Below are 26,344 nucleotides of genomic sequence, written 5' to 3'. Positions count from 1 at the left end.
TGAACCCAAGAGCGAAGTTAGCCGCACCCGAATGAACAGGAAGCACAATACAGTAAACCTGCTGCCAGACTCACCTGGTGTTTGGTAACATCTAGGACGAACCACCGGGGTTTCCAGCCTTTGAGCAAAGCTCCTCGTTTGAACAGGATACCTTCAAATGAGCTGAAATAATCAACAGTTTATGGAATAATCAAGGCAAAATAACCGAGACAATTCATGCCACATGTGCTGGGTGTCCAAACTGACGCCGACTGTCTCAAAGGCCTCACCGGTTCTCATCATTCTTGGGAGCGAATTGGTTGTAGAGAGTGGCAGCCCTGCGGCTGACCCCATTGGAAGCAGATGGGCTGCTCTCCTTAGCCAGACTGCTGTCCGGTAGGTAGAGCATGGAGCGCCTTTGTGAGGCCGTGAGGCCGGAGGTGGGGATCAGGCCCGAGATGGCCAGGCTCTGCTTGTGCAGCTGCAACATGGAAGAGGACATCTATGCATGCAACCCAGACAGAACTTCCTTCCAGATTCCGTGTGACAATGTAACTTTAAAGATGAAAAGGGGAGGATTCTGCTTTTAGAAGAACTCGCTGTCTAGGAGGACATGAAGGAGGATCTTTGATAAGTGCAGCACTTCTCTTTAGAAATCAGACATTTGGAAGTCTTAAATCTATTTATACAATGGCTTGAGGATTCCTTTACTGAGCAGAAACAAAAATGTATTCAGAAACAGACATTATGAATCATAACCCTGTACCAAGGTACCAGATGCTCTTAATTTGTAGCAGATTCTTCGGAGCCACATAAATTGTTTACAAATCAGGCAGCAGATTATGCTTGAATGAATCCATACTCACATTACTTTCTTGTTTCAGGTCCTCCTTGATGTTGGTCTTCACCTTTTCCAGTGCAGTCTGCCATCGTTCGGGGGTCTGGCCAAGCTCCACCTCCAGCTTCTCTATGTCCTAAAATTCATACATTTCAGGAAGAAATGACTACATTTTGGTCGTAATCTGCCGAGAATATGAACGTTTTTTTTTTTCTCTATTTAAGTCTAGACAAATGCTTGGGCTACAAGCTACTCAGGAAGAGAGGCATTTTATTTCCCATCAGGCCCTTGGGACTCACAGTCAGCAGCTTGCTGATGGCATCTGGCTGTGCTTGAGTCACGTTACTGTAGCAAGGCCAAACGATCCTCCTCTTGCTGCTGGCGATGGTGTCCGTGTTCTCGCTGCCTTCTATCTGGCTGGCTATCATACTCCAGTCATAGGAAGGACCCGTGGACAAGGTCTCCTCAGTGAAGAAGTCCCACTTTCTGAGGTTGGCCATGCCGATGGAGGGCCTGATCACAGGCTGAACAGGGAGCAGGGAGAATAACAGCTATTAAATCAAACAGGGCAGCTTCAACATGTTATACAAACACATAAACAGCCAGAACCACCAAGGGTATGGAGGATGACACGGCCAAAATGATTCTGCAGATCTCTTATTACAGCTTTATTTTTAACGAACATTAAAATGAAGCCACAAGGAAGCAGGCTGGGCATCACCAATAAAACCAGACTTGAGGCCAGCAATCAGCTAACTTCACAGTTATTCGGTTCATGATTGTTTTACCAAAATAGACCTTGAATTTGGATAGTAGAATTTCAATTTCTGGACTGATTTCCCCAATATAATGTTTTTATTAGCCATACAATACATGTGATTTTTAAATATTACAGTTTCAGCCCAAACATTACGTGTGTAAAAAAAAGCTTCCATTTCCTTGGCACAATACTGACGAAAAAAGCTTCTTCGCATTAAATTTTAATAATCATTCATTAAATTCTAATTTGTTACTCATGAACGTTTTCCATTTATTCTATAGTGGTATTTGGGAAAATTGTGGTTTTAGAGTTGAGCTGGAAATGCAGTGTAATGTTATTAGTTTATGTTGATTTCCTGGGAACAAATTAGTAACATCAGTGAAGTAAAATGAGGAAAAGCATTACTTCACAATGTTTATTGACTGGTCATTAATTATAAATTACTCTTAATGTGGAAAAAATATGACTATTCATGTTTTTTCTTCAGAATTCTGAAAGAGCTGCATTTTAATAACATGTCGTTCACAAGCTGAATTTTTGTTATCAGAACATCTTAAATGCTTGGGTTCCTCCACAGAGGCCAAAGATATGGGGCGCATCTGAAGCACATGTAATATTATTCTAAAAGGCTAAAGCATTGGTACAGAGCGGGTAAAGGGTGAGGTGTGCAAAGATGAGTGTGGGGGACCAAAAAGACTGCGGATCACAATGGCAAGTCATCAAACCTCAGTCTCAGATGGGCTGTACAGGTAGTTGAACAACAGAGGCTCTCGTCGGTGCATCCGCCCAATGCAGTCCCAGATACAGATCCCTTTCTTGGCCTGTTTGTCACCCTTGTCCTCAAACTGTATGCCTAGTAGGAGAGTCGCTATTTACAGTGAGAGGAGGGAAAAAGGCTGGGGACACCCTGGATGAGATACCATTTCATTATAGGTCCCATTCACACAATCATTCATTAAGGCCAACTCTGGGACATCAATTACCTAACTGCATATCTTTGGATAGTAGGAGGAAATCAACGTGACACGAGGGAAACACGCAAACTCCAGTTTGCCAATGTTAATCCAGCGCATGCATGGTCTTAAATTAGAATATCTGATGACTAACCGTGTTCAAGGCGCTCATACTCAGAGTCCAGGAGGAAGTTCTTGAAGCGGTTGGAAGCATAGTGGTAGGCCAAGAACTTCAAGTAATGCTGATTAAACTCAAATTCTAACACAGCCTGGTTGTGGATCTGGAATGAAAAACCAGGAAACACATAGATGGGCTCCCCAGATTTTATTATGGTTGCGTGACGGCATTATGGCTGAGGAGGGTTAGGAGCACATGTTAGCCATTAAACATGGTGAAACGGAGATGAGAGAGCAAAGATCTGTGACATCATTATTCGAAGGGCGTGCTCTCCAGAGCAAAAGGCAGCAGCTCTGTCCAAACCGTCTGCTAAGGCCAAGTGGTGGATTCTTCTCATTTTAACATTTGGGCCACCTGGCCATATTGGCAAAAACAACTGCTGTTTTTGGGATGAGGCACTTCTATTTTAGGACATTTCGAATTATTTTCTTTTGTTTATCACACTTAAAGGACGCCGACCTCCCTGGGTCACCTTGGCAACCACATTTCTAAAGTGACCTGCTTGTAACTATGCATGGCTGTAAGTGCCGGGAACAGAGGGCTCTGCATGGAGAACCGAGCATCCTCACTAAGAGCGATATCAATCTGAGGACAAGTGGAGGAGCTCGAAAGCGTAGGACATGAAGTTTTCCTCAAAGTTGTACCTGTAGTGCAGTAACCCTGGAAGTTTCCGTGACATACGACACTACATTGAAATGATCTATCCTGCTGAGGTACTGCGAAAAGAAAGCTACAGGACATCCACAATGGCAGCTGGTGAGATGAGATGATGTCAATTGAGAGGTATGTCTGAATAAGAACTGGGCGATAATGGGATAGTGGGAAGTGGGAGGGCAAGTAGGCCAGTTGCTTGCCTGGTGCACGCAGTCCAGGAACTGCAGGAAGATGGGCGTGAAGCCACTGCCCTGGCTGCTTGGGGACAGGTTGCTGCGCTGGCTGAACTTGTGACCAAAGGAGAACCACTCCTTCTCCAGGAGTATCTGGAATCCATCCAGGGTCCGGTAAAATGGGTCGCTTAGCAACTGCACTAAAGAGATGACCTGGAGGAGAAGAGGAAACAATAGCACAGTGAACAATGCATACATTGCAGATCTCTTGCAGAATAATGGCCAAACCTTTGTGAAGGCTAGTGTTGGATTTCATTGTTGGAACCCCAGTGTCCATATTTGAACTAGGAGGACAGATAATCTCAGGTCATCTATGGTTTTCTGCTAGACCAGTAGATGGCTCTGTTATACGCCTGAATGTCTGCAGAAATCCCACAGTGAAAGCCTACTCTGGCTTCCACTGGATGGTGAGCCAAGCTGCACGTTATTTCTGCTCCCAGCCAGTGCAGACGGCTCTTTGAAAGGAAGTCGCTTAAACACCAGGATTGCACCTCTGGGCCCTCTAACAGGCTCCCAGTAGGAAGTTGAGGAATCACCCAAATACCTCAAATGAACTGTGAAAACGAAGCGAATACCACACGCATGATGTCCATTGTTCTCTTTTGTTTGTTATTGCATTGCCCTGACAGCGTACTGAATGTTAATGTGTGAACTGGTAAAATTAGTCTTTTATTGAAAAATAACCTGAACTGGCACACAATCTGGGAAAGTGCTATTCAGAAAAAAACTGAATTTCAATGTTACTAATGAGGATATTTGAAGATAAATACCACAGACCGCAATTTCATAACATCAGAGTGTGACACACATTTGTAAATCTGCAGGCAAGATGCTGTAATTGTAACTGAAGAGTACAGAAATGAGGTAAACCATGCAAAGTTTCCTCCTCTAATTCTGCATAATGATGCCTGTGACCTCCAGTGACCCCTTCAGGCCAACCTCCACCTTGGTTTCACAGTACCTGGGTGGTGAGGTCCCAACCATCCTCTAGGCTAAGCATGACTGAAGAGCCTGTGTCCAGTAGCTCCACCAGGATCTGGGCCAGCTGCAGGATCTTGTGAAGCTGTGAGGGTGGCAGACATTTCCTGTATTACTTTCAGCATAACTTCGTAGGGCTGCTCGATTATGGCCAACATTATAAACACGATTATTTTGGTCAACGCTGTGATCAAGATTATTTAACTCGATTACTCAGTGACTTTGGAAACATGCATTTATTGAACTTAACAAAAAAATGTGTCTTTTTAATCAGTGGATTTCCTTGAACTAAATATAATTCAACTGAGGAACAAATTAAAAGGGGCTGGAAGGGGGTGAGCTGTGTTTATAACAAAAGACAAAATGGGAGCATCATCGCGAAACGAAATGTGGCACAACAATCATCTTATCTTAACTATTTCGTTTTGATAATCGTTGGAAGCCTAAATCGTAGGATAAGGTTTCACTGACTTTACTCATTTGCCTTGGCATGAATCACCCGTCCTTCTGCAATATATGACACCATTAAGGCTAAAATAGGTAAAAGTTGCTACCACAGAGAAAAACTTTCCCATCGTTGTCCGTGTTCAGTTTTATCCCTAGTGTAAGCAACGAGAAAACCCAAGTAAACCTTCATAAGAAGGAAAACAAGCTATTTTTCAAAGAAAACCACACACCATGAAAGTCTGTTTTCTTTGCAATAGCTATGGAAGTCCCCATCCTGAGCTGGTGAAATAGAGAAATAATGGTGGTGGGTGGTGTGTGTCTGTATGTGTGTGTGTGTGTGTGTGTGTGTGTGTGTGTGTGTGTGTGTGTGGGGGGGGGGGCTGGGGAAGTACCTGCAAGATCCACTCGGACTCCTCCAGGCTCTTAAGGAAGCTGCCCTCGGCGTCAGAGGGCATGCGGCTGGGCACACAGGCCCTCAGCAGCTTCTTAAAGGAGCCCTTCACTTGCCGTGTATCGATGACGTCCACTGGCACCAGCTCACAGCTCAGGCTGGCGTCCAGCTTGAGGCCCTTCAACCAGATAGCAGAGAACAGCAGTTACCTTAACAGCTTTGCCTGATTAATAGATGTTGGCAGGCAGCACAGGGCTGAAAGGTGATGGCTCATAAACAGCAGCTTTTCTTAGTGTCCTGAGAACCTGGATGGCTGCATATCCGCTCCACTACATGTTTAGTTGCATAAAACTGTACAATCTTTAAGGGGCTACCAATAGCCTGCTACATACCTACAACAGTAATAATATGCAGCTTAAATCATCATTACTTTTTTCTTTTAGTCTGTAAATTACTCAAGTCAACGAATTAATCTGAAAAATCATTAAAGGTGGGTGATGTCTAAGGACTGGTCTTTACTTCACGCAGACGTGGCAGTGCACGGCGATTGTGATGTAATTTTCGAATATGGGTGATGCATGCAAAGCCATGCAACGCTTAAAAATAATGGCCGTTTCTCAATATGCATAGATGACCGCATTTTTGTTCATCTATTCCCATCTTATGTTATCTTCCATTGCCAAAGAACAGTTCCAATCCTGAAGATCTAATGTACGGAGGACGGTACAATTCCCCAGATGTCATTTTTGTCTCGTCCCAAATATCAAGGATACATTGGTTGTATCCATGCCAAGTGAGAACAATCCCATGATTCACTGCACCTAAAGTTCATTCTTGGGGGGCAAGTAAGCAAGACTGCTCTTGATAAGACTACAAGTATGATCATCACGTTCTTGGTACTGAGAAATCATCTATTACAACAGGGCGGCTCCGCTGAGGCTCTGCTCAGTCAGTCAAGTGACCCTCGAACATTCATTGGCCAGGAGAAAAGTAGCAAGAAGTCTGAAAGTAGTCTGACTGAAGATTATATATAAACACCTCTTTTACCCTCTATGACCCTCAGGGGTACGTTTCCCAAAATCTTCTTAACGCTACGTCGTTTGTAAGTTCTACCTTTAGTTGTCTCTTAATGCTCCGATGTGCCTCTCGAAATGTTCTTAGTTAAGTATATCTACCGTAAAACATTCTTTCATAAGGTTGGTCTGAGCCACGTCTCTTAACGCTGTTGTCGGCTCATACTGGCCATTTAAAATAATACTAAGATCGTTAAGGGTACATTTTCATAACCAAACATCACTTAACTGGAAAACAACTGATTCATATGATAAAATGATTTTGTCTGATACATGACTAAAATTATCAATGGGTTTTGTCCTTGCGCTCCGAATGTGTTGGCCTCAGTAATGTGCCGATTCATAATAAAAGATAAGGAACATGTTGCTGATTATGTATTTATTTATTAATTAATGGGGAAATAAGGAGTGGGGCGTTCTGCTGATATTGGGGTGGACATGTTACTCCTATTGCCGACACCCCTGGAATGCACACAACGCTCTAAAGATGCTAAGGTCGCAGTATATCAAAACTTTGGTTCATGAGGTTGATAAGAGTTGACGCTACAGGATCATCTACACGCAAGTCAAATATACTTCCCAGAAAAGCACCCTGAAATAGTCCCTAGTGGTCAATACTGAAACGCATAGGACATTCTCTTATGTTAAGACAATAATGCAACTTCTCCTTTGTCTATTGGGCCATTGCTCCTATATCAATGACATACGCATATATTGGTGCATGCAGATGTTTTATAGAACAAATAAAAAATTAACTTGTGATACTACAATCTGGGGAGGCAGGTTCTGGCACCCAATCAGCGAAAATATTTAAGGTTAGATGATTCAATTTGTTAATTTTTTATTTTATTTGTTCTCCCCACTTGTGATTAATGCAATATTTTGAAGGATTCCTGCAGTGTTATATTACACCATTGTCTCTCATGCGGCAGTCAAACAGGTGCTGCATGGAGGGAATAATCAATTCTTGAGTCATTGACATCAACCAATCAGGTGTTCCAGCGCCTATTAAGGTCACACTTAAGAAGCTCTCCCTAAAGCAATAGTTCTCAAAGTCGGTCCTCGGGCCCCACTGCCCTGCTTGTTTTCCTGCTATCCCTGCCCCACACACAAGTCCCAGCTGTCTTTCAGCTTCTGACTTACTGAATACACTTGATCCAGGTAATCAGCAGTGTGGTGTTTGAGAACCATTGCCTTAAAGCAATCTATTAAGAGAATGTAGGAAAAGAAATACCTTTCTCAAGATATATCTTTAGAGTCTTTGTAAGACACTAAGAGTCATCATTATTGGGAAACACACCCCAGAACAATAACAAAAATGGCTAGCGGATGTAAAGAAAGGTTAATTGAGAAAGTCCCAAAACATCCTCATTTATGCATTTCTGTGCTACTGGATTATAAAGTCTCCAAACTAAATTAAAATACATTTGTATAGCAATACCCCATGTGTATTTTTGCATGAGTGTTATTGTCATTTTTTTTTTAATTTAATTTTGAACTGTTTATTTTCAAATGAAATCTAATGTGATTTCAGTTTTCGGTATGGTTTCATTAGTTTTACAGATATAAATATATATAGTTATATATTTTGCTTTAGCTTTTAATAATTTTATTTCTAGGGATTTTGGAATATTAATAGTTCTTGTTTAGCTGCAGTTTTTATTTTCGTATCTCTTTTCCTATTTGTCTGGCGCACTGGTAGGAATAAAAGCATTCGGGATCACGGATGGTCGTCCACAGAGGTGTGTGCATCTTGACGCCCGTTTTGGCATAAAACCAACTTAGCAATTATGGCACCTTGGGAAAAAAAAAGAAAAAAGAACAATGAGTTGCTTTGTTAAAAAGCTCTTGGAAAGATCCGGGTTCCTTCAAAGAGCCGTTATTCCCATTACAATTGCTGTTTGAAATATCAGTGCACGCCGATTTGTACCTTCCATGTCTGCACATGCACAGCATCACACTTTATGGCGTTTTTTACGACGGTGCCCGATTTGTACCACTTTGTTTCGCAACATTTTCAGGACCCAACCTGATCCCGTTAATATTTCACTACATCAGGTTCATTTTATGGGCTGCTTGTGAGTGATCTCTATAATCCAGAATGGGACATTAAGCCAGAAATTCTGATCATCGATTCTTTGTGTTCTCTGTCTGCTTATACAAACATTTCAACGGTACAAACCGGCAGAGGAATCAGAAGAAAGGATCATATTTTTATAGGTGACAAAAGGAGCATGTGAAGGTTGTGTCAAAATGTGAATCTGATAAGCAAACCATTCACAAATTTATTAATGACTCTTCTCTGCCAGAATAGGACAGAATATCCTTTCCCAATTTACACAAAAAAACAGCAACTTCTGGAAATTTGATTTTTCCAAAAGTATTATTCATACTATTAAAAAGGTTAACCAAATAAGAATATATACTTTGAGAAATAGTATAAATAATTTTATATTTCTTACTGATATGACTGTTTAGAACTGAGAGCCAGTTGCTTCGGATTGGTTGGTTAACAAAATACGTTTTTTAATCCATGACTGTTGATAACCCACAGTCCATAAATATTGTACGATAAGAAATGAAGAGTGAGCCTGGCACAGAAGGTACTACAAGGGGAACTAAAACTTGCAGCCCCCCCCCCACTTACCCTGAGCTGGGACTTCTCTCCGAAGATATAGAGGGCAGCCTGCTCCTTCAGTAGCTGGGCCTGCAGGTTTTCGCTGCCCGCTGGGGGGGCCAGCCGCGACGCCGCCTCAGCCGGCGCGGGGTGGGAGGCGAAACGGCTGCTGGCGCGGATGCTGGCCCAGACGCCTATGGGGGGGCGGGGGGGGCGGGGGGGGCAGTGTGACGCGAAGGTTAATGTGCAGACAGCATGAAGGTACGTTACACTGGCACTATGCAAGTCTGACTACGCTGCTGCAAACTCTGCATCTACAAAGCCTTCACAGGACTGAACACGAATACGCTAATGTGAGGACGGAGAAGCTAATGCCGCCGTGTGGCCAGAGTCACCAGCAGGTCACTGAATGCCGGCTATGAGTGAGCTAATGGTAATGCTAATGAGTTCAAATGCAATTTAAAAGGTGCGTCCAGTGGTATCTGATTAATAAATACATTCACAGCAGCAAATTCAGTTAAAAGCTGTTTCCAAACAAGCATTCCTGTTTGGCTTTCTTTTCGCTGCTGTACTGATTTCTTTTTTTTCAGAATAGAAGTCCCTTGTAGGCGTATGTGGATTATACCACACTACAGGCTCATAGGGTAACAGCAGATTTATGAAACTGCTATGAATAGTAACGTTATTTTCCTGTCTTGATAACACTGGGTTCACTTTTGTGTTACTTTAATTTGATATACTTTTGGATACAATTTCAATAGAGAATATTCATTGAATTAGTGAATTGCAGTATGCAATCAGAGACTGTCCATGAAAATGTACTCCGTTTTCCCACCGACTCCCTGAAAACTCCAGTCCGGCTCGGCCATGGCAAGATACAGCCACAGCCGTAACACTACGTCTGTTAGTAACAGCGGAAGAACCTGCTGTTGAAATGACAGTCTGGAGTCCAGCTGCCACCAATGGGGTAAAAACTAAATCTCCCATGATCAACACATCTGGCATGATGAAACACGTCAGCCATGCTGTACGGCCGGTCTACTGTAAAAATGGCCCAGTGAGAGAGGGAGACAGGTGGGGGCATGAGGACACGATGTGTTTGCATGGTGTAAGAGGGAGGACACCTCACTAAAAGTAAAACAAAAAAAACTAGTTATTACAAAAAAACACAGAACCTGAATAATGGGCCCAGGGTGATGATGTTAGTGCAGTTTTCCGGAACACCAGTGACATTAAGTTACAGCTCATTTGAACAGCACTAGCTCCATTATTCTCTACTTATTCACCAATACTTTGATCATAAAATCACTAGTTAACAAAAGCGTACTAAATCCTGAGATAAAAGCAGCGGAAGCATGTAATGGTGGGGGGGATTGGTTGGGGCTATCCAATGCATAACACAGATATAAGCATGAACCTGTCTTACAATTTGTTGTTACTATAGCATCATTAACTTCCACTGGGTACATATATTTACTATTACATTGCCATTTAATTTCAACTTGTGGTAACCATGATTAGGGCCTGGATCTTACCTTAACCCTGTCAGTATTAAGCTGTTAAATAGTCCTGCTTCATAATATTTACTTTATTTCCTAGCACAAATAAAATTTTCTAACAAAAATGTTACCACCCTGTTTTAATTCATGCACCTTTGCAGCCAAAGTTCATGCTTCACCAAACGGTATATAGAGCATATTAGCACCTTCACAAAGACAAATTAATTTCTGTGTTTGACACAGACAGGAGTGTCAGTGAGCTAAACCTAAACACATCTGCCAGGGTTCTCATGTGGCTAATTGATTATCTTAGTATTAATGGCTCATTATATTTACGTTTTTTAAGATCAAGGCTTTGTAATGGAGGAATGAAATTCACAGACAAGTTTGGAAACAAGCTGAATCCTACCCTGAGCTTTAAGCATGTAATTCGGGTCCCCGGGAAGGACCAGAAAAAGTTGCATGCTCTGAATGCGACATTCACAGATATGGGTCGGGCTGCCCAGCCTGACACAGACACTGCCTTGTGAAACACTCCGGCGTGCAGATCTGACATCAGGGTCATGTCAGATTAGCTTTTACAATAACAGCGTTCTGAGGATTTTCCCGAGACTAAATAGCGGTGAGAAAATACCGCAAAGCTATATGGGACGGGACCCCTGTTAGCGGACAGCACCAGTCAGGCAGCATCCTAAGTCAGCAGGAACATCTGGAGCCATGACTTTCTTATGGTTTCCAAAGGAATCCAGAAAGACACATTCCTGTTTTCCGCCTTGCAGGAGAGTACGCTATGCGATCGTTTGTGGACTTGACCGCAGTAAATAATTTTAATCTATACAACCTATATAATTGCAAAGAAAGGAATGCGACCCCCAAGGCGTGCTTAGTGCTTTCTGTCCATGCAGAATTTCAAATATTTATACAGACACAGCTTCCAAGGCTGAAATCACTTGACCTTAAGGTGGCTGGCAGTTTGCATTTGCTGAAGCACAACTTGTGCTCTCCAGCAGTTCGAGGGGAACATCTGCTAATTCCAGTTATGTTGTCCGAAAAGCATTCAGATTTAGCCAAGACTAACAGAGACAGATCTGGTGACAAGAGATGACTAGTCCAAGAGGCCCAACAGTTAGGCCTATTAAACACAGTCTCTAAATAAAGATGTAGACTGATAAAAAGTAAATCAATTGGTTACCAGTACGGCAGATTATGGATTAAATGCACAACTGAAAAACTTAAAACTCAAGTAATGACTCAGAAACGGTAGGCTATATTTATAGACTGAACAAGACCGATGTTTTTTGGAGCCACTACTATCACACCAAGAGATGCCTATTCAATACCATGGAAGGAAAGGGAGCATAGAAAAATTCACAGCAATGTTACTATATCAAATGATGCAGCCTTACAACCAGCAAGTGATTTACTAGGCTAACTATTTTAATTGACCATAACAAAGCAAAAAATGCCTTACCCCCTCGAGCAAAGCTGTTAGGAATGTCCAAGTGGACGGGCGCCATCTTTGGTGTTCTGGGCGTCCGTCTTTCACTGCCTTTATTAAACAGCAGAAACATTTTTCAATCAAGAGAAATACCATGTAGAGACAATCAGACAAAGGCTTCACTTAATAACAAAGACACCTTTAATTTCTTACAATTCTGCCCATGTCAGAATAGTATCTTCTTTCTCTGCATTTCAGTGATCACAGGTAAGCCAAAAAGATGTAGATAATGGATATAAATCTGCAAGATTAGGTTTAAATTATGCTAAGGTAGCAAAAAGAGGGATTTTGGTGTTAAATGAGGATGGACACATCGTTTCCAGAGTTATGTTTCAGATTTTTGGAGCAAACACTAGTACCACTGTCAGATTACACCCGTGAACAAAACTTGTTTCACTGTGCAAATAGTATCTGCCTTTATTTGAACTCTCCATGCATTGAGATGAGGAATCCTAGTCTATCCGGATACTTTTTCACCTCCCGGTTCCACTTTATTGGTGCCAAAAAGTGGATGTTCCCTTTTTTGATTGGGGGTGAGGGGGAGATGTTTTACTCCAGTTCCCACAGACAAAGACTTATTGTAGCAAGACAGGAGATAGCTGTGATAAGACCGGCGTGCAGAGTGTTTGTACTGTGGAAGAGGAATGAACTCAGCTAAGCCTGTGGAGACAGAATCAGAACCAATGAACCAAAGAGTGGATGGTTGGTGACCTCGTAATCTCCTGTTCCTCTTGCATAACAGGGGATTGCCCTTCCCAGCACAACACAAACAGATGTAAGTCTAAGGTATGAGTAGCTGAGAAATCTTTCACAGACAGACGAGGAACATCAGCCCTAACCCTGAGCAAAATAATGCCACATAACAGCCGAAAACAAAAACTTCACAATAACTCTGAGAAAACAATCCCACTTTCGTAAGAATAAAAGAGAAAACCTGTTTCATTCTGCAAATAGTATTTGCCTTTATCTGAACACTCTATGTATTGAGATGAGGAATCCTAGTCTATCCAGATACTTGATCACACAGTGGTAAGGAGCATGCGCTGATTACAGTGCGTTGCCACACCCACCACACAACAAACCACCTCAGGGAAGGGAACCTGAGTGCAGCCCTGCGGTGGGTGATACTTCAGCACCACACTAGGTGAATGGACTAGCATGAGTTTTTTCTGGTGGCTAGAGTGTCAATCCTGCCACCAACTCCCACATTTTCCCTGTTAGTTGGAGGACCTGCTTGTAACGCTGGATGCAGATTAACGTTGTACCCAGAACAAAGCACCTGCAGGTTAAGAGACTTGCTGAAGGACCCAATAAGAACATAAGAAATATACTAATGAGAGGAGGTTCATTTGTCCCATCAAGCGCATTTGGGGAGAACTTAACTAATACCTCAGAGTTGTCAGAATCTTATATAGCTCTGACTTAAAGGAACCCAGGGTTTTAGCTTGCGCTACACTAGCAGGAAGACTATTCCATACTCCAACTACACGATGTGTAAAGTAGTGCTTCCTCATATTCATTTTAAAATGTTCTCCCGCTAATTACCACTTATGGCCACGAGTTCTAGTATTTAAACTATTATTGAAATAGACATTTGGCTGAACAGCATCCCGGCCTGTTAGAATCTTATATACCTGTCATGTCCCCCCTTAGTCTCCTTTGCTCGAGGCTAAACAGATTCAGCTCAGCTAACCTCTCCTCATAAGACATTCCTCTAAGACTAGGAATCATTCTTGTAGCCCTATGTTGCAATGTCCTTCTTAAGTTATGGTGACCAAACCTGCACACAATATTCTAGGTGAGGTCTTACCAAGGAATTATCGTAATAATAATACGAATAATAATCGTAGCATCACCTCCCGTGATTTAAACTCCACACACCTAGAGATGTAACCCAACATCCTATTGGCCTATTTAATTGCTTCCCCACACTGGCCAGAGTGGGACATGGAAGCATCAACATACACACCGAGGTCTTTCTCATAATCAGCTACCTTTATTTTATTTGGAACCCATAAAATATCTGTACTTTATATTTCTGCCCCCTGCATGGATTACCTTACACTTATCTATGTAAAATTTTATCTGCCAGGTATCAGTCCAGTCGCGGATTAAATCAAGATCCTGTTGTAACCTCTGTGCTGCTACAGTAGATCAGTATCTGCTACACCACCCACCTTGGCGTCGTCTGCAAATTCAACCAGTTTACTGTATTTATTGGTGTCAATATCATTAATGCAAATTAAGAACAACAGTGGTTATAAAATTGAACCCCACTATGAACGCAGGCCCACTGTGACATAATAACTGGAGTAGGATCACTCCTGGCATTCACAGAATTTTAATTAGCAACCTTCAACTTGTTGCCGCAGATTCTTAGCCTCAGAGGCACCACTCTACCCACGATCACTAAAAAAAAAAAATCATCATCATGTGCTTAACTGAGGGCAAAGCCCTCAGATTTTGCTTACCTGGGAAAAAGCCAATCAGAGCATGCTTACCTGGGGACAAACCAGTCAGATCACAGTTTCTGGGGTTGTCTGTGTTACTCTTTTTGAGGCAGGCTGGAATGGAGCTCAGTATGGCCTGCAGGTATTTCTCCTGCTCCAGGCTACTGGAAGACTCTGAGGAAACCGGTGCTTGGAGAGCACCAACCAACAAGAATGTCATCTATTTCAGTCCTCTGACACTCTCATCAGCCAATGCATATGGGCTATGAAGACTACGACTTGTGTAACAATAGAGATATAATATATGAATAGTGGACCTCATATCACTTATATGAGTTACCACTCATTTGAAACAATACCTTCATTATGAGTCACTATTTATTCACCATTACCATTGCAATAACCACTAATATGATTGTCATAGTTAATTCTGCATGATCATTAGAGCTATCGAATGTTAAAAAAGTACCAAATGATAACCCGCTGGACAGCTATTTTACCCATCATAATGAGAAACCTAATAGCATACCTGTGGAAGCGGTGTTGGGGGACTTAAAGAGCCCCACCATGCTCTTGCTGTGGAAGCCCCCGGAGCGGAGTAGCACAGCCTTGGTGCGAGGGTGTCTCCAGGTCACCACAGGCAGGCGGTTATGGCGGTAACAGCGGGCCACTTTCTGCAGACTGCTGTCCTGCACCGACTGGGGCACCACAAGCAGCCCAGGATAGCTGTATCGGGGGGCGGGGGGGTTAGGGTCATACCACCAAAGGACGGGTCATTCGGTTTTTGATAACCTGACGGTGAAATAGTCATTACTGGTGTGATTGTGTGCCACGATATGGATTTGCACTAAACTGCTAATAGCGCAATAAGTCAACATTTTAATTATACAACAGCCTATTTATAAAAAATTAAGTATTTTATTTTCTTCAAAGCTGGTGCAGTGGTTAGCACTGTTGCCTCACACCTCTGGGACCCGGGTTCGAGTCTCCACCTGGGTCACATGTGTGCGGAGTTTGCATGTTCTCCCCATGTCGTCGTGGGGTTTCCTCCGGGTACTCCGGTTTCCCCCCACAGTCCAAAAACATGCTGAGGCTAATTGGAGTCGCTAAAAAATTGCCCATAGGTGTGCATGTGTGAGTGCATGGTGTGTGAGTGTGCCCTGCGATGGGCTGGCCCCCCATCCTGGGTTGTTCCCTGCCTCGTGCCCATTGCTTCCGGGATAGGCTCCGGACCCCCCGCGACCCAATAGGATAAGCGGTTTGGAAAATGGATGGATGGATGGATTTTCTTCAAAGCTTCAGTTGTAATCCGAATACTTGTCCTTATATAGTATATGTAACCGGTTAATCTGCGTTCTGTGAATTTTCTATTAAACACACTTTGACGGCAAGTCACGGCTGAAAAATGAACAAATTCAAAATAAACTGATTTTATGTAATTATACACATTAAATGGAAATAACCTGGTTACATATATATAGTGGCAAATTAAATCGGCATATATATGCACCGCTGCCTTCATGAAGGTGCATGGTTAAAGACAGAACTACCCAGTTAACACTAGAACCGGCCATTTCCCAAACTAATGAATATCAAACTCCTTTAACCTCCAAGCCAGACGTACTTTGGTGTATACAGCCCTTTTGTTCGTGTTAATGTGTCATTAGTGTTAATAACAGCAGCGAATCGAACACCCTCAGCCAAAAAGCCGTAATGTTCCTAAGAGCGACTGTTCAGTCCTGAAATCCTACAACTGAAAAGTTTTCAAATGCAGTATTTTTTAAAATGTTGGCTAAAACGACATAGTTTATTGGTGATTTTTTGTTCGTCAAAGTTTACGTTTTGCAACAACTGTATAAAGCAATGTTATTTTTCATACAAATCAACTCAATTTTAAAAAACGTACGTTTTCAGGGTTGCCAACTCACATATCTGGGGTGATACGCTTTCAGACTCACACTCACACAAGAAATCTTACAGCAAATATGTGTTATTCCATTATAAACCTAAAATTAGCTACATCAAAAGCACTGGGGTAGTTTGCAAACCCTACAAACTATTAACAAGTTAACGCAACCTTTTCATACATGTAAATGCGTGAGTATGTGTGAGCAGATGTGTCTTGAATTGAAAATGTCACACCAGCCTGCAGACCAAAGTTAACAACTTAGTTAAAATATAATGATTTTTTTTAACAAAATTTCTAAATTTCTACATCCCATCAGCACCTTTACCCCATATGATTTTGAGACTGACCTCCGGCACAGCGAGTACAGCCTGTTGACAGCAGTGACCCGGAACTGCTCGCCGGCCTTGGTTCGTGAGGAGCTGGCAGTAACAGCACCAAGGCCCAGTCGCTGGAAGTCCCGGAAAAAGGCTTGCTCCACCAGCTGCTCCATCGTGGACTTGTCAGAAGTCTTGAGGGTGCCACAGGTTGGAGGTTCCCCATCGTCGGACGCTATATGCCGGGAGCCACACTAGAGGTCAGGGCCTCGCGGTGGTCTGGGCCCGGGCCAATAGGAGGTGGGACACTCACCTGAAATATCGTCGTCCTCGTGATAGGTCATGCGACTACCCCTCTCGTTTTTCTTGCCCACGTGCGGGCGCCCAATGGTAATCTTTCCCGCCATTTTGGCTCCTCTCACAATCGTTTTGGAAAGTGTGCTGCAGGGGATTTGCCAATTGGAAGAGAACAAACGGCAGGCTGTAAACAGTGAGGCTGATTGGAGGAAACAGAAGTTTGTGTAAGTGTGTGTGTGTTTTTGTAATTATTACATTGTGTGGAGCAGATTTCCCTACAATGTAATAAAACCTGTAACTTTTTACCTTCTGGGGACATTTTTTTGGTCTCCACAAGGATAACTGCAATTAAATATAAAAATCTGAGAATGCAATCAAAAACCCAAAAATGCCACTTTGGTTACTTATGGTTAAGGTTAGGGCTGGGTAGGGGTAGGATTTTGCCCAGAGAAATTAATGCACAGGGCCCACAATGATATGAATACAACATACAAGTGTTTGTGGGTGTGCATGTGTGAATGTGGGTTATGTTGTGGGGACCAAATGTCCCCACAATGTGCTAAAAACCTGTGCTTTTCACATTGTGGGACCTGTTTTTTTCCAGTCAGTTTTATAAAAAAAAATCTGTAACTGCAATCAAAAAACTAAAAATGTCAAAAGTCTTGTATTTTGTAGGCGTTAAGGTTGTCATTGTTGGGATTAGGGATTTGAAATGAATGGAGAGTCCCCACAAAGATATGAATACAAACACGTGTATGTGTGTGTTTGTCTGTCTGTCCAGTTCAGACCAACCGGAAGCCGATGTTCTTCTCCTTCTGCTTAGGTAGAATCAGTTGGGGCATGGTCTGCCCTTCAGCGAAGGCGAACGTGCTGAAGATGGACTGCGGGCAGCGTATCCTCTGGAGGTGCTTCTTAAAGATCTCCACCACTTCTGAGCTCACCTCTTCATCAAATGCCACCTTGGTAAGCTTTGGAGTAAAAGACAGCAGAAGGACTGGATGAAGGCATGTGGTCACTTTCTTTAGGAACTGAAGTCACATTCCAGCTAAGGCCAATCTGCACTTTTCTCTCAGGGTCTACCCTTCATATTCTCTGACATGGCAGTTCAGTGACCTCTGGTCAGGCTCTCCATAGTACAATTTACAGCTTAATGAGGGACAGAGCTGCAATGCAGACCACGCCTGTTGGCTGGGAGTGGCTGGAAGAGCAGTGCATTCATAGATGAGGGCGACCCCCTCCAGAATGTGTTTTTATGGGCCGAGTTACTAAAAAAGATAGGAATGAACAATAAAACTTTTACAGCACTCTGCACATTGTGAAAGAGCAAGCACATGTGGGTGAGTGTAAAACATATTTTTCTGTTTCTGACTGGAACTAATATGACACAGAATTATCCAAACACCATTCCATTAAAACACGCCCATCCGTTTAGGGCTGTGATCTGATGTCTGTTCAAGGGAACACAGAGAACATCATGAATGGTCCAATTCACCTGTAGAACCAGAAAAAACCCAGAATAGCAAGAGGAAAGACACCTTAACCCCGACCCAGCCTCAACCTTAACCCCCACCCAGCCTCAACCTTAACCCCCACCCAGACCCAACCATAACCCCCACCCAGCCTCAACCTTAACCCCCACCCAGCCTCAACCATAACCCCCACCTAGCCTCAACCTTAACCCCCACCCAGCCTCAACATTAGCCACAAATAACCAAGCATAATACAAGACGTTTTGGTATTTTTAGTTTTTTGATTGCAGTCATAGCTTTTTATAAAATTGAGGTTATCCAAATGGGGACCTGAAGAAGTGTCCCCAAAAGTAAGGAAGTTTCAGGTGTTACCGCACTTTGGGGGCATTTTGGGGTCAATGCACACAAAACTGACAACTGATACAGTCTTGGAAGTGTGAAGCTGCTGCTACGATATCCACTTATCTACGATGCTGCCTGATATACATTTATATCCTCACCCAGAGACAAACACAGACATTAACTTATTAAGGTAATGTACTAAATGCTTAAAATAGGGAAAATGAAAAGTGGTGCTTGTTCACAACCAAAAAAAAAAAAGGTTAGACTATATTTAGGACAATTCACAATTCCTGAATAACCTTACAATTGGATTTTGTGAGGCTGATCAAGGATTATAGAAGGCCTGCTTTTAAAAGCTGAAAGAATTGATTGAAAATGACACCCAAACATCACAGAAAAGCCATAGACGGCTGTACGGCTTTATCCCACGCATCATAATGCATAAGTTGAACATGCCTCTGTCCTCAGCCTGCGACGGCTATTTGGTTGAAGGTGTTACCTGAAAGGAGGCGGAGCGCATCTGCAGGCCTTCCTGCAGGCTCTGTTGCAGCTGGCTCTGGATGCTGATCTTCTTCTCCTTGGTCAGGGTGGATACGGGGAAGCTTCGGACCACCGGCTGCTCGCCCACTGCCAAGCACAGGCCAGACACTCCTTTCAGCTGTACTGAATACAACTTTCCTTCACAGTGTAAACAAATGTATGCAACATGCAATACAATATATATCATCACGCATTTCACTGCATATTACACCAAGATACGAAGACAGTGCCACAGATGGTATTCTTGGCATTATGCGGTCATACTAATGAGCCCTAATGCACTCTTACACTTTTTGTATTTATGAGCCACTCAAGCACATTGTATATATCCATCAGACTGTATGCAATAACCGACTTAACTGTATGTAAATCGACCGGTACACAGGAGAGCAACTGACACCCAGAGTCAAATTCCTTGTGTGTGAGCTTACTTGGACAATAACTCTGATTCCGAATACAATGAAGGATCTGCATTTAGTCTCATTTCATTATTGTCACAGCTTGATAACTGAAACCAAACAGATAATGTACCTAGAGGGTCAAGAGGGGTTCCCTTGAAGATGACACGGTAGGTAGTAAGGAAGAGCGCCCCCTCTGCAGGAAGGATATGTGGGCCACCCAGAACCCCCCCTGTGGCTTCTTCTCGCCCATCATTGTCGAGGACCACTCGCAGACCCTCAGAGATGAACTTCTCTCCTGGGAGCAAGTGGGGCTTGAGGATCTTGGGCTGTAGTGAAGATGAGAAAACTATCACAAACCCAAACCCAGACACGAGAGTACTGTAGCAGTGTTACATCCTACCCACAATTCCACTCAAGCACTGCCCGTACATAAACCCTGACATCACGGTAAACAAATGATTCAGACTCATTATGCACCTTATAATGACACTCGGGTACAAACACAAGTTTGCATTTTTTTGTCAGTAAGAATAGCAACTGAAACAATCCCTCAATCCAAAACACATGGCCTGCAAAGCTTCCTGGAAATGTAAGCAATTAAATTTATTTAATAACGATGAAATGCAGTGGAATCCGCTTGATTACATGACTGCCACAGCATGGACATGCCAAGACAATGTGTTCTGCACATCCCGGAGACGAACGGACAAACAAACACAAGAAGCAGGGCAGTTAATGGCCAGCGCCATTCCATGGATGGTGCAAAGTGGTCATTTGGTTCCTCAGCAAAGGGTGCTCACAAAATACGCCGTCTGGATGTTTCTCAAGCTGGCTTTCTGGCTTTCCTCTTTTTTTCCCCCCATCTTTCCTCCTAATCCTCTGCTGATTTCAGCCTTTTATCACAAGCGCTGCATTCTTGAAAAGTGATGGATGCAGCAAACACATTGAGAGGCAGACGGACTCCTACACCACAGCTCCCCATGGGAGGCCACTACCAAATTGCGCAATGGGGGGTCAACGAGGTGCTCTGGTGTCTGCAGCAGCGGAATGCGCTAATGTCATCAGCACGCACCCGGTTCTGGGCCGAATTTGCTGTGTTGAGAAGATGGACCAGCTGAAGGGGTCACTGTCCTATACGACTCTTTGAGCGCCTTCAAAAGAAAAGCAGTCGGACTCTCCGGAATGATTTAGGGATCTTGGGTCATCAGTTTAGCTCTCACACATTTTTGCCCCCCATAATTTGGAAAAATCACGTAAAGGTTTTGCGTAAAGCGAGCGTGCGAGCAGAGTGAAGTGAAGCGAAAAGATACAAGAAACGTGAGATACAACGATCACCATAAGATCACTGTGAGATCACTGCAAAATATCACGAGAGGCTGCCGTAAGCACATTTGGCATCCTGCAAACCAGCACTGTACATACACTACACATGCATTTATGAGTTAGTAAGCTTTTCTATGTCATCTGTGGCTTTTACAAAACTCCCAAAAAATTCACATTTCATTTCTTATGCTGACCCTGTGATATATCAAATGCGTGATGGCAAGTCAAGATGCAGAAGGGTTGACTGTTAAAGTTCATAATCATTAAAAAGCAAACAAACAAACAATTAAACAAAACAAATCAAACCTGAGAAGGTTAAACCTCAAAATACACAATTTAAGTAATTCCTTAATTTTCTGCAGCCAAATAATTGGCAGGTTTAAGGTGTGGGATCTTGCTAGTTGGTCTGATCACTCACTGGACCCACTGAGACTCAGTACTGTGATTCTGAGTCTGGATTAACCCAGAGTTGTTCATGTTACTTGCGGAGCCCGTAGCTGTGCTGGTTGTGCGGGTGTGAGTCTGTCTATGTGCGCTGTGCGCTTGTTTTGTTAACACAGGACGGTCCTTAATTGTCTGGCAGCAAATCATATCCAGCTCACTTCCGTCGGCTCGTCATCCAATGACGTCGTGTGTTTCCATCGGCCAATCATCGTGCTGGAGAGGAGGAGCTGCCATCTTACATCTTGCCCGGGAATCACAGAAGGAGGATGGCGGCTTTTTCCCCGCTGTCTGCCGTCTATAATGTGCCCGTTTGTCCCGGCTTGTTCTGTTCTGGCAATTTGGGTCGGAGGGCTCTCTAACTCAATACACATACTCAGTTCTGCAGCCAGGGAGTATAGACGGCACATTTATTTCATTTTTATATATATATATACTCTATACTCCCCGGCTGCAGAACTGAGTATGTGTGCGTGGACTATCTGTTCGGGAGGCCCATCCTACTGTCCGCCACTTAAATGTTATTAATGCCCCTCCATCCCTAGACATTATACCGATGGCGCGAAACAGTTCGTAACAGTTGATATGTATCTGGGAACATTGTTACAAATCAGAGTAACAATGTTTATTTGGAAAATGACAAGACACAGGCACGCTACAGTCCACGCTGCAGTTACACCTCCCCGAGTGATGGACAGATAAACTACACTCTGTATGTTTACCGTATGCTGGGCATCATAAGCATAACAAAATGGAGTACCATTGTGCACGGTACATTCCCAGCCGGGGAATTAGCTCTACGATGGACACTTGCCTTTTGTATGGGGGGGAGCCTTCTGCTCTCACGATGAACAGCCTCCAGCGTCTCCATCTGCATGGCCACGATACCTGTGCCAGGACATATGAGGACTTAATGTGCTTAACTGTAAAGTTCCCTTTGCTGAGGGTTGCTAGTAATTAGCAGTAATGTCAATGCAATGCCAAGCTAATCTATACTAATCTGTGGCAGCCTTGGCCATCTTTCAATCAAAATAAAGGGACCTGATCTAAAACATTTTTCACTTCTTTCACTTAGTAAACATTACGCTCCGCGACTCCTTTGCTGCCACCTTCCAGTTTTTTTTTTACCTACCTGGGATCATGCTGTGCAGGTTCTTGATGTGGTCCTGAGTGACCGCGCTCTCTGTGCACACCTTATCAATGAAGCGCGAGATGAACCGCACGGCGATATCGTTATTCTCGGAGTCCTCAAAGCCACTCTCCGCATCGAAGCTTTCTGCCACGCTTCCTGCAATGCTGTTACAAAACACACGTGAACACACATATCTTAAAAGGTATGCCACATGGTCGACGGTGATGCTGGAAATGCACAGGACTGTGTACTTGGGGTATAGACCAGTGATGGACTGTTTGAAGCACAGGGGTGAGAAAATAATGCCATCTACTGCCTGACATGTGCCTACTAGAAGGGCACTTCATAATGGCACCTTCTTTATATTGCATGGGTACCTATAGGGGCCACGTAGGCCATTGTAAGGGCACCTTATAAGGCACTGCATCACATTCTTTCCAGTAGAAGGCCACTCATTCAAGTGCATTTTAGTAATGTTTCTTCAGCCATAGGGGCACCAGAGGGGTGGGGGGGGGGGGGGGGGTCTGCTCCCCTCCTGACTCAACCAGTGCTATAGACCCAAGTCTCATGGTCCAAAGCCATCTTCTAGGGATCTGGAGTTACGCAGCTCTGTGGCTCAAACAGTGACTTAACAGTCTGCTTTAATTTACTAGGAAACCATTCAGTTAGAAAAACGACTGATGTGTTTAAATAAATGCTCATTCATCGCAATAAAGCAAAGCTGTGAAAAGTAAATGACTCCAAAAGAGCTACTGTTCGGCAGATCGAGAGGAAATGTGTTTGGCAGGATAGCTCTACTTTCTGGGAATAAAGTCTAAGGGAAATTCTCCCCACTCCCACACACTGTTGTTGTGGAGCTTGGTGAGTCAGTTTCACTCGTCTTTTCTTTCTTTTGGTAGAATGGGAAAAGTCCCCTTACTGTCCTGTGTAACTTCAATCAACAAAATTGTCAACTGGAAGGAATCATCTATGAAAGTAACAGGACCGAGGCTGGATGGAAGAAGCTAGAAAAATATAAAACGATGGTACAAGCTGGAGATTCCAAAGGGGGGGGGGCAGTATGGCTTAGCAAGTTAGGACACAGTGCCTATGCTTAGAAGGTCACAGGTTCAAAACCCAGGCTTGGTAGAGTGAATTCACCATCAGGCCCTAGAGCAAAACCCTTAACCCCATTTATTTATTTATTTGAAGCAGTAATATAAATGCATTATAGATACCTTATAATGCATTCATAAAGTATTATAAACACAGCTATAAATATTTATCAAAGGCATAGCCATGTGTATTATGTGTATTATGCATTATGAATGCTCTGTGAAGATTTGATCGATAATGCACTGTAGATACCTTTAAAAAACATTATAATGGTCAGTATAAGAATTTAGGATGATTTGTACTATATTATGAAGGTATCTATAGTGCATTATAGAGAGCTTCACAGAGCATTCATAATGCATAATAAACATGTGGCATGCCTTTCTATAAATATTTTTAAAGTATTTATGGTGTTTATATTATGAATTTATGAGTGCATTATGATGGATCATGAGGGAATGTGTAGTGCATTTACATGACTGCTTTAAGTAAAGAATTACCAGATTTTCTTATGGCTGTGCCCCCCTGCCCAGAGTGGTTACACACATCATGCTCATTGGAGGGGTTTACCCAGCCAGATGGCAGGGGCCACCTGCCTGTTGGTGGTGATGACGCTGTTGCTGGTGGTCTCCCAGTCGGCGGCAGGTGTGCCCCGCAGCAGCTTGTTCTTGCTGACGTCCAGCGGCACCAGCAGGTAGACCATGAGGCTGCCGTAGTGGATGGCCTGGCTGAACACCGTGCTCTCCTCGCTCTGTACCAGCTCCCGCTGCTTCTCCTTGCTGAGGCCGGGCCAGGAGCACAGCTGCTCTGCCGCCAGGTCCATGGCCGTACGCTCGGTGCCAGCTGGGGTGGGGAGGCCCCGCTCCTGTGCCATGGGGGAGGGGGCACTAATATGCCATCAAACTTATACAGCTGTGGCAAATGCTTTAAACCAAAGCAACTAGCAAGTCTTGCAACAGCAAACATCTTAATGATCAGGAAGACGAATGGAATGCATATCATGTAAAAATCATTTCTGTATTCATTTACTGATACCAGATACCGAAAACTAGTTTATAATGGCATTCTAGACATTTTACCTCTGGCTTCACTATAAGTCCTGTTTTTTCTGACGGAACAGAGAGGTAAAGGGCTCGGATCTGCTTCTGGACTTCGCTGTAGAACGTCGCCTCCCAGAATTGCTGATTTGCCCATATCAGATGGTCTTGTACACATGTGTAGGCAAACTGGTTGACTCCAGGTGCCAGTTTCTGCGAACACAGGATATGGTGTGTCAACCTTTACGGAGCGCCAGCGCATTTATGAAGTCCGGCCAAGCCGTACTTCTCATTCTGGCATCCAAATCTGGTGGTTCCACACTAAATTTCTTTCCTTTAAGCTGGAAATTTCAGTATAGCTGTCCTGCCCTTTCCTCCAGAGACAGCTTCTGAAGAGTGAGGCTATAATGAGTCTGGGATAGGGAGAGTGGGGGGCCACTGCCCATGTGGCACCCTTAGCTAAGTTTCACTGCCCAGAGGGGGTGGGAACACTGAATATCTGGTACAGGTGCACTGGGAGCTGAGAGGAAGCATAAACGTGGACTGTCCGGGGTTCCCCGATGACTGGGTTGGGAAACACTGGCCTAATGGGCTGACGGGCAGCGCAAGGGCCATGGTGTGCAGCAGTACTATACCACGACCATAGGAATCTGGAGCGTGAAGTATTTCTTCCCCATTAGGGGGCAGTAGCACACTGCCGCACCAGCCTGTCTTGCGTACAGTCTTTCCTTAAAGCAGTGTTTTCCCAGTCTGGTACTCGGGGACCCACAGACAATCCACATTATACCTGGAAGGAAGCAAAAATGTCTGGTAGGGAGCTGGGAGGGAGCAAAAACATGGACCATCTGTGGGTGCGCGAGGATTCGGTTGGGAAACACTGCCTAAGAATATAGATACACTATTAATCCTCTTATCTATGCTGAGGTCACAGAAGCACATTTCACAAATGAATATATGATTTTACTTTAGAGTGAGTTCCTTTCTCACACTATTAAACAGACAAAATGTTTATTCTTGGGGTAAAAAAAGTCTCTGTCTAAGTGGCAAATTTAAATGGTGCCTGTAATTTCCACGTTGTCGGGTTACAGTTACTTAAGACGGGATGTTACTTATTTTCATGGTACATATGAGCTTTTCGACTCACCAAGTTTTACTGCAGGTTTTACTTTAAGGCTTGATTTTTCTGCCCGTGTTGCACACTAATGGGCTCTATCAAGGTAATTGGATATCCAATGAAAAGACACCAGTGAAATTAACTAAATTAACTAATTAATAAGTTTAGATGCAAAAAGCCACAGGTCTAGATAAATTAAGGGCGGAAGATGAAAGAGGTGAACCAGTGCAGTCAGGAACACATTTTAGGCAAGATGCTACTGTACTTTCAGGCAAAACGAAGATGAGTTCATCTAAAGAAGTGAGAAATCGCAACAAGACCAAGTCACAGACTCCCTGGAATTCTGTCATGTTTGCTCCTATCAGCCTTTAAGCCTTTGCGA

General features: G+C 43.4%; 1 protein-coding gene across 1 annotated transcript in view; it reads right to left on the bottom strand.

Annotated features, from left to right (window-relative positions):
* LOC125704237 (myotubularin-related protein 13-like) overlaps positions 1-26,344 on the bottom strand; it is a 128,774-nt gene that overhangs the window by 3,919 nt on the left and 98,511 nt on the right. Inside the window, exons 18-39 of the mRNA XM_048969635.1 lie at positions 24,891-25,061; positions 24,408-24,676; positions 22,717-22,880; positions 22,399-22,472; positions 19,951-20,146; positions 19,379-19,506; positions 17,861-18,036; positions 17,085-17,212; positions 16,805-17,006; positions 15,078-15,274; positions 14,600-14,737; positions 12,072-12,149; positions 9,132-9,295; positions 5,413-5,589; positions 4,557-4,658; positions 3,563-3,748; positions 2,685-2,811; positions 2,303-2,430; positions 1,117-1,341; positions 846-953; positions 270-460; positions 75-162 (exon numbers count right to left, since the gene is read on the bottom strand). Coding sequence (XP_048825592.1) covers positions 75-162; positions 270-460; positions 846-953; positions 1,117-1,341; positions 2,303-2,430; positions 2,685-2,811; positions 3,563-3,748; positions 4,557-4,658; positions 5,413-5,589; positions 9,132-9,295; positions 12,072-12,149; positions 14,600-14,737; positions 15,078-15,274; positions 16,805-17,006; positions 17,085-17,212; positions 17,861-18,036; positions 19,379-19,506; positions 19,951-20,146; positions 22,399-22,472; positions 22,717-22,880; positions 24,408-24,676; positions 24,891-25,061 — 3,417 coding nt within the window. The remainder of the gene's footprint in view (positions 1-74; positions 163-269; positions 461-845; positions 954-1,116; positions 1,342-2,302; positions 2,431-2,684; positions 2,812-3,562; positions 3,749-4,556; positions 4,659-5,412; positions 5,590-9,131; positions 9,296-12,071; positions 12,150-14,599; positions 14,738-15,077; positions 15,275-16,804; positions 17,007-17,084; positions 17,213-17,860; positions 18,037-19,378; positions 19,507-19,950; positions 20,147-22,398; positions 22,473-22,716; positions 22,881-24,407; positions 24,677-24,890; positions 25,062-26,344) is intronic.

This window comes from Brienomyrus brachyistius, chromosome 11 (assembly GCF_023856365.1).
Source record: "Brienomyrus brachyistius isolate T26 chromosome 11, BBRACH_0.4, whole genome shotgun sequence".
Taxonomy (NCBI): domain Eukaryota; kingdom Metazoa; phylum Chordata; class Actinopteri; order Osteoglossiformes; family Mormyridae; genus Brienomyrus; species Brienomyrus brachyistius.
Note: the sequence above shows the minus strand (reverse complement) of the source record. Positions and strands in the feature narration are given on the sequence as shown.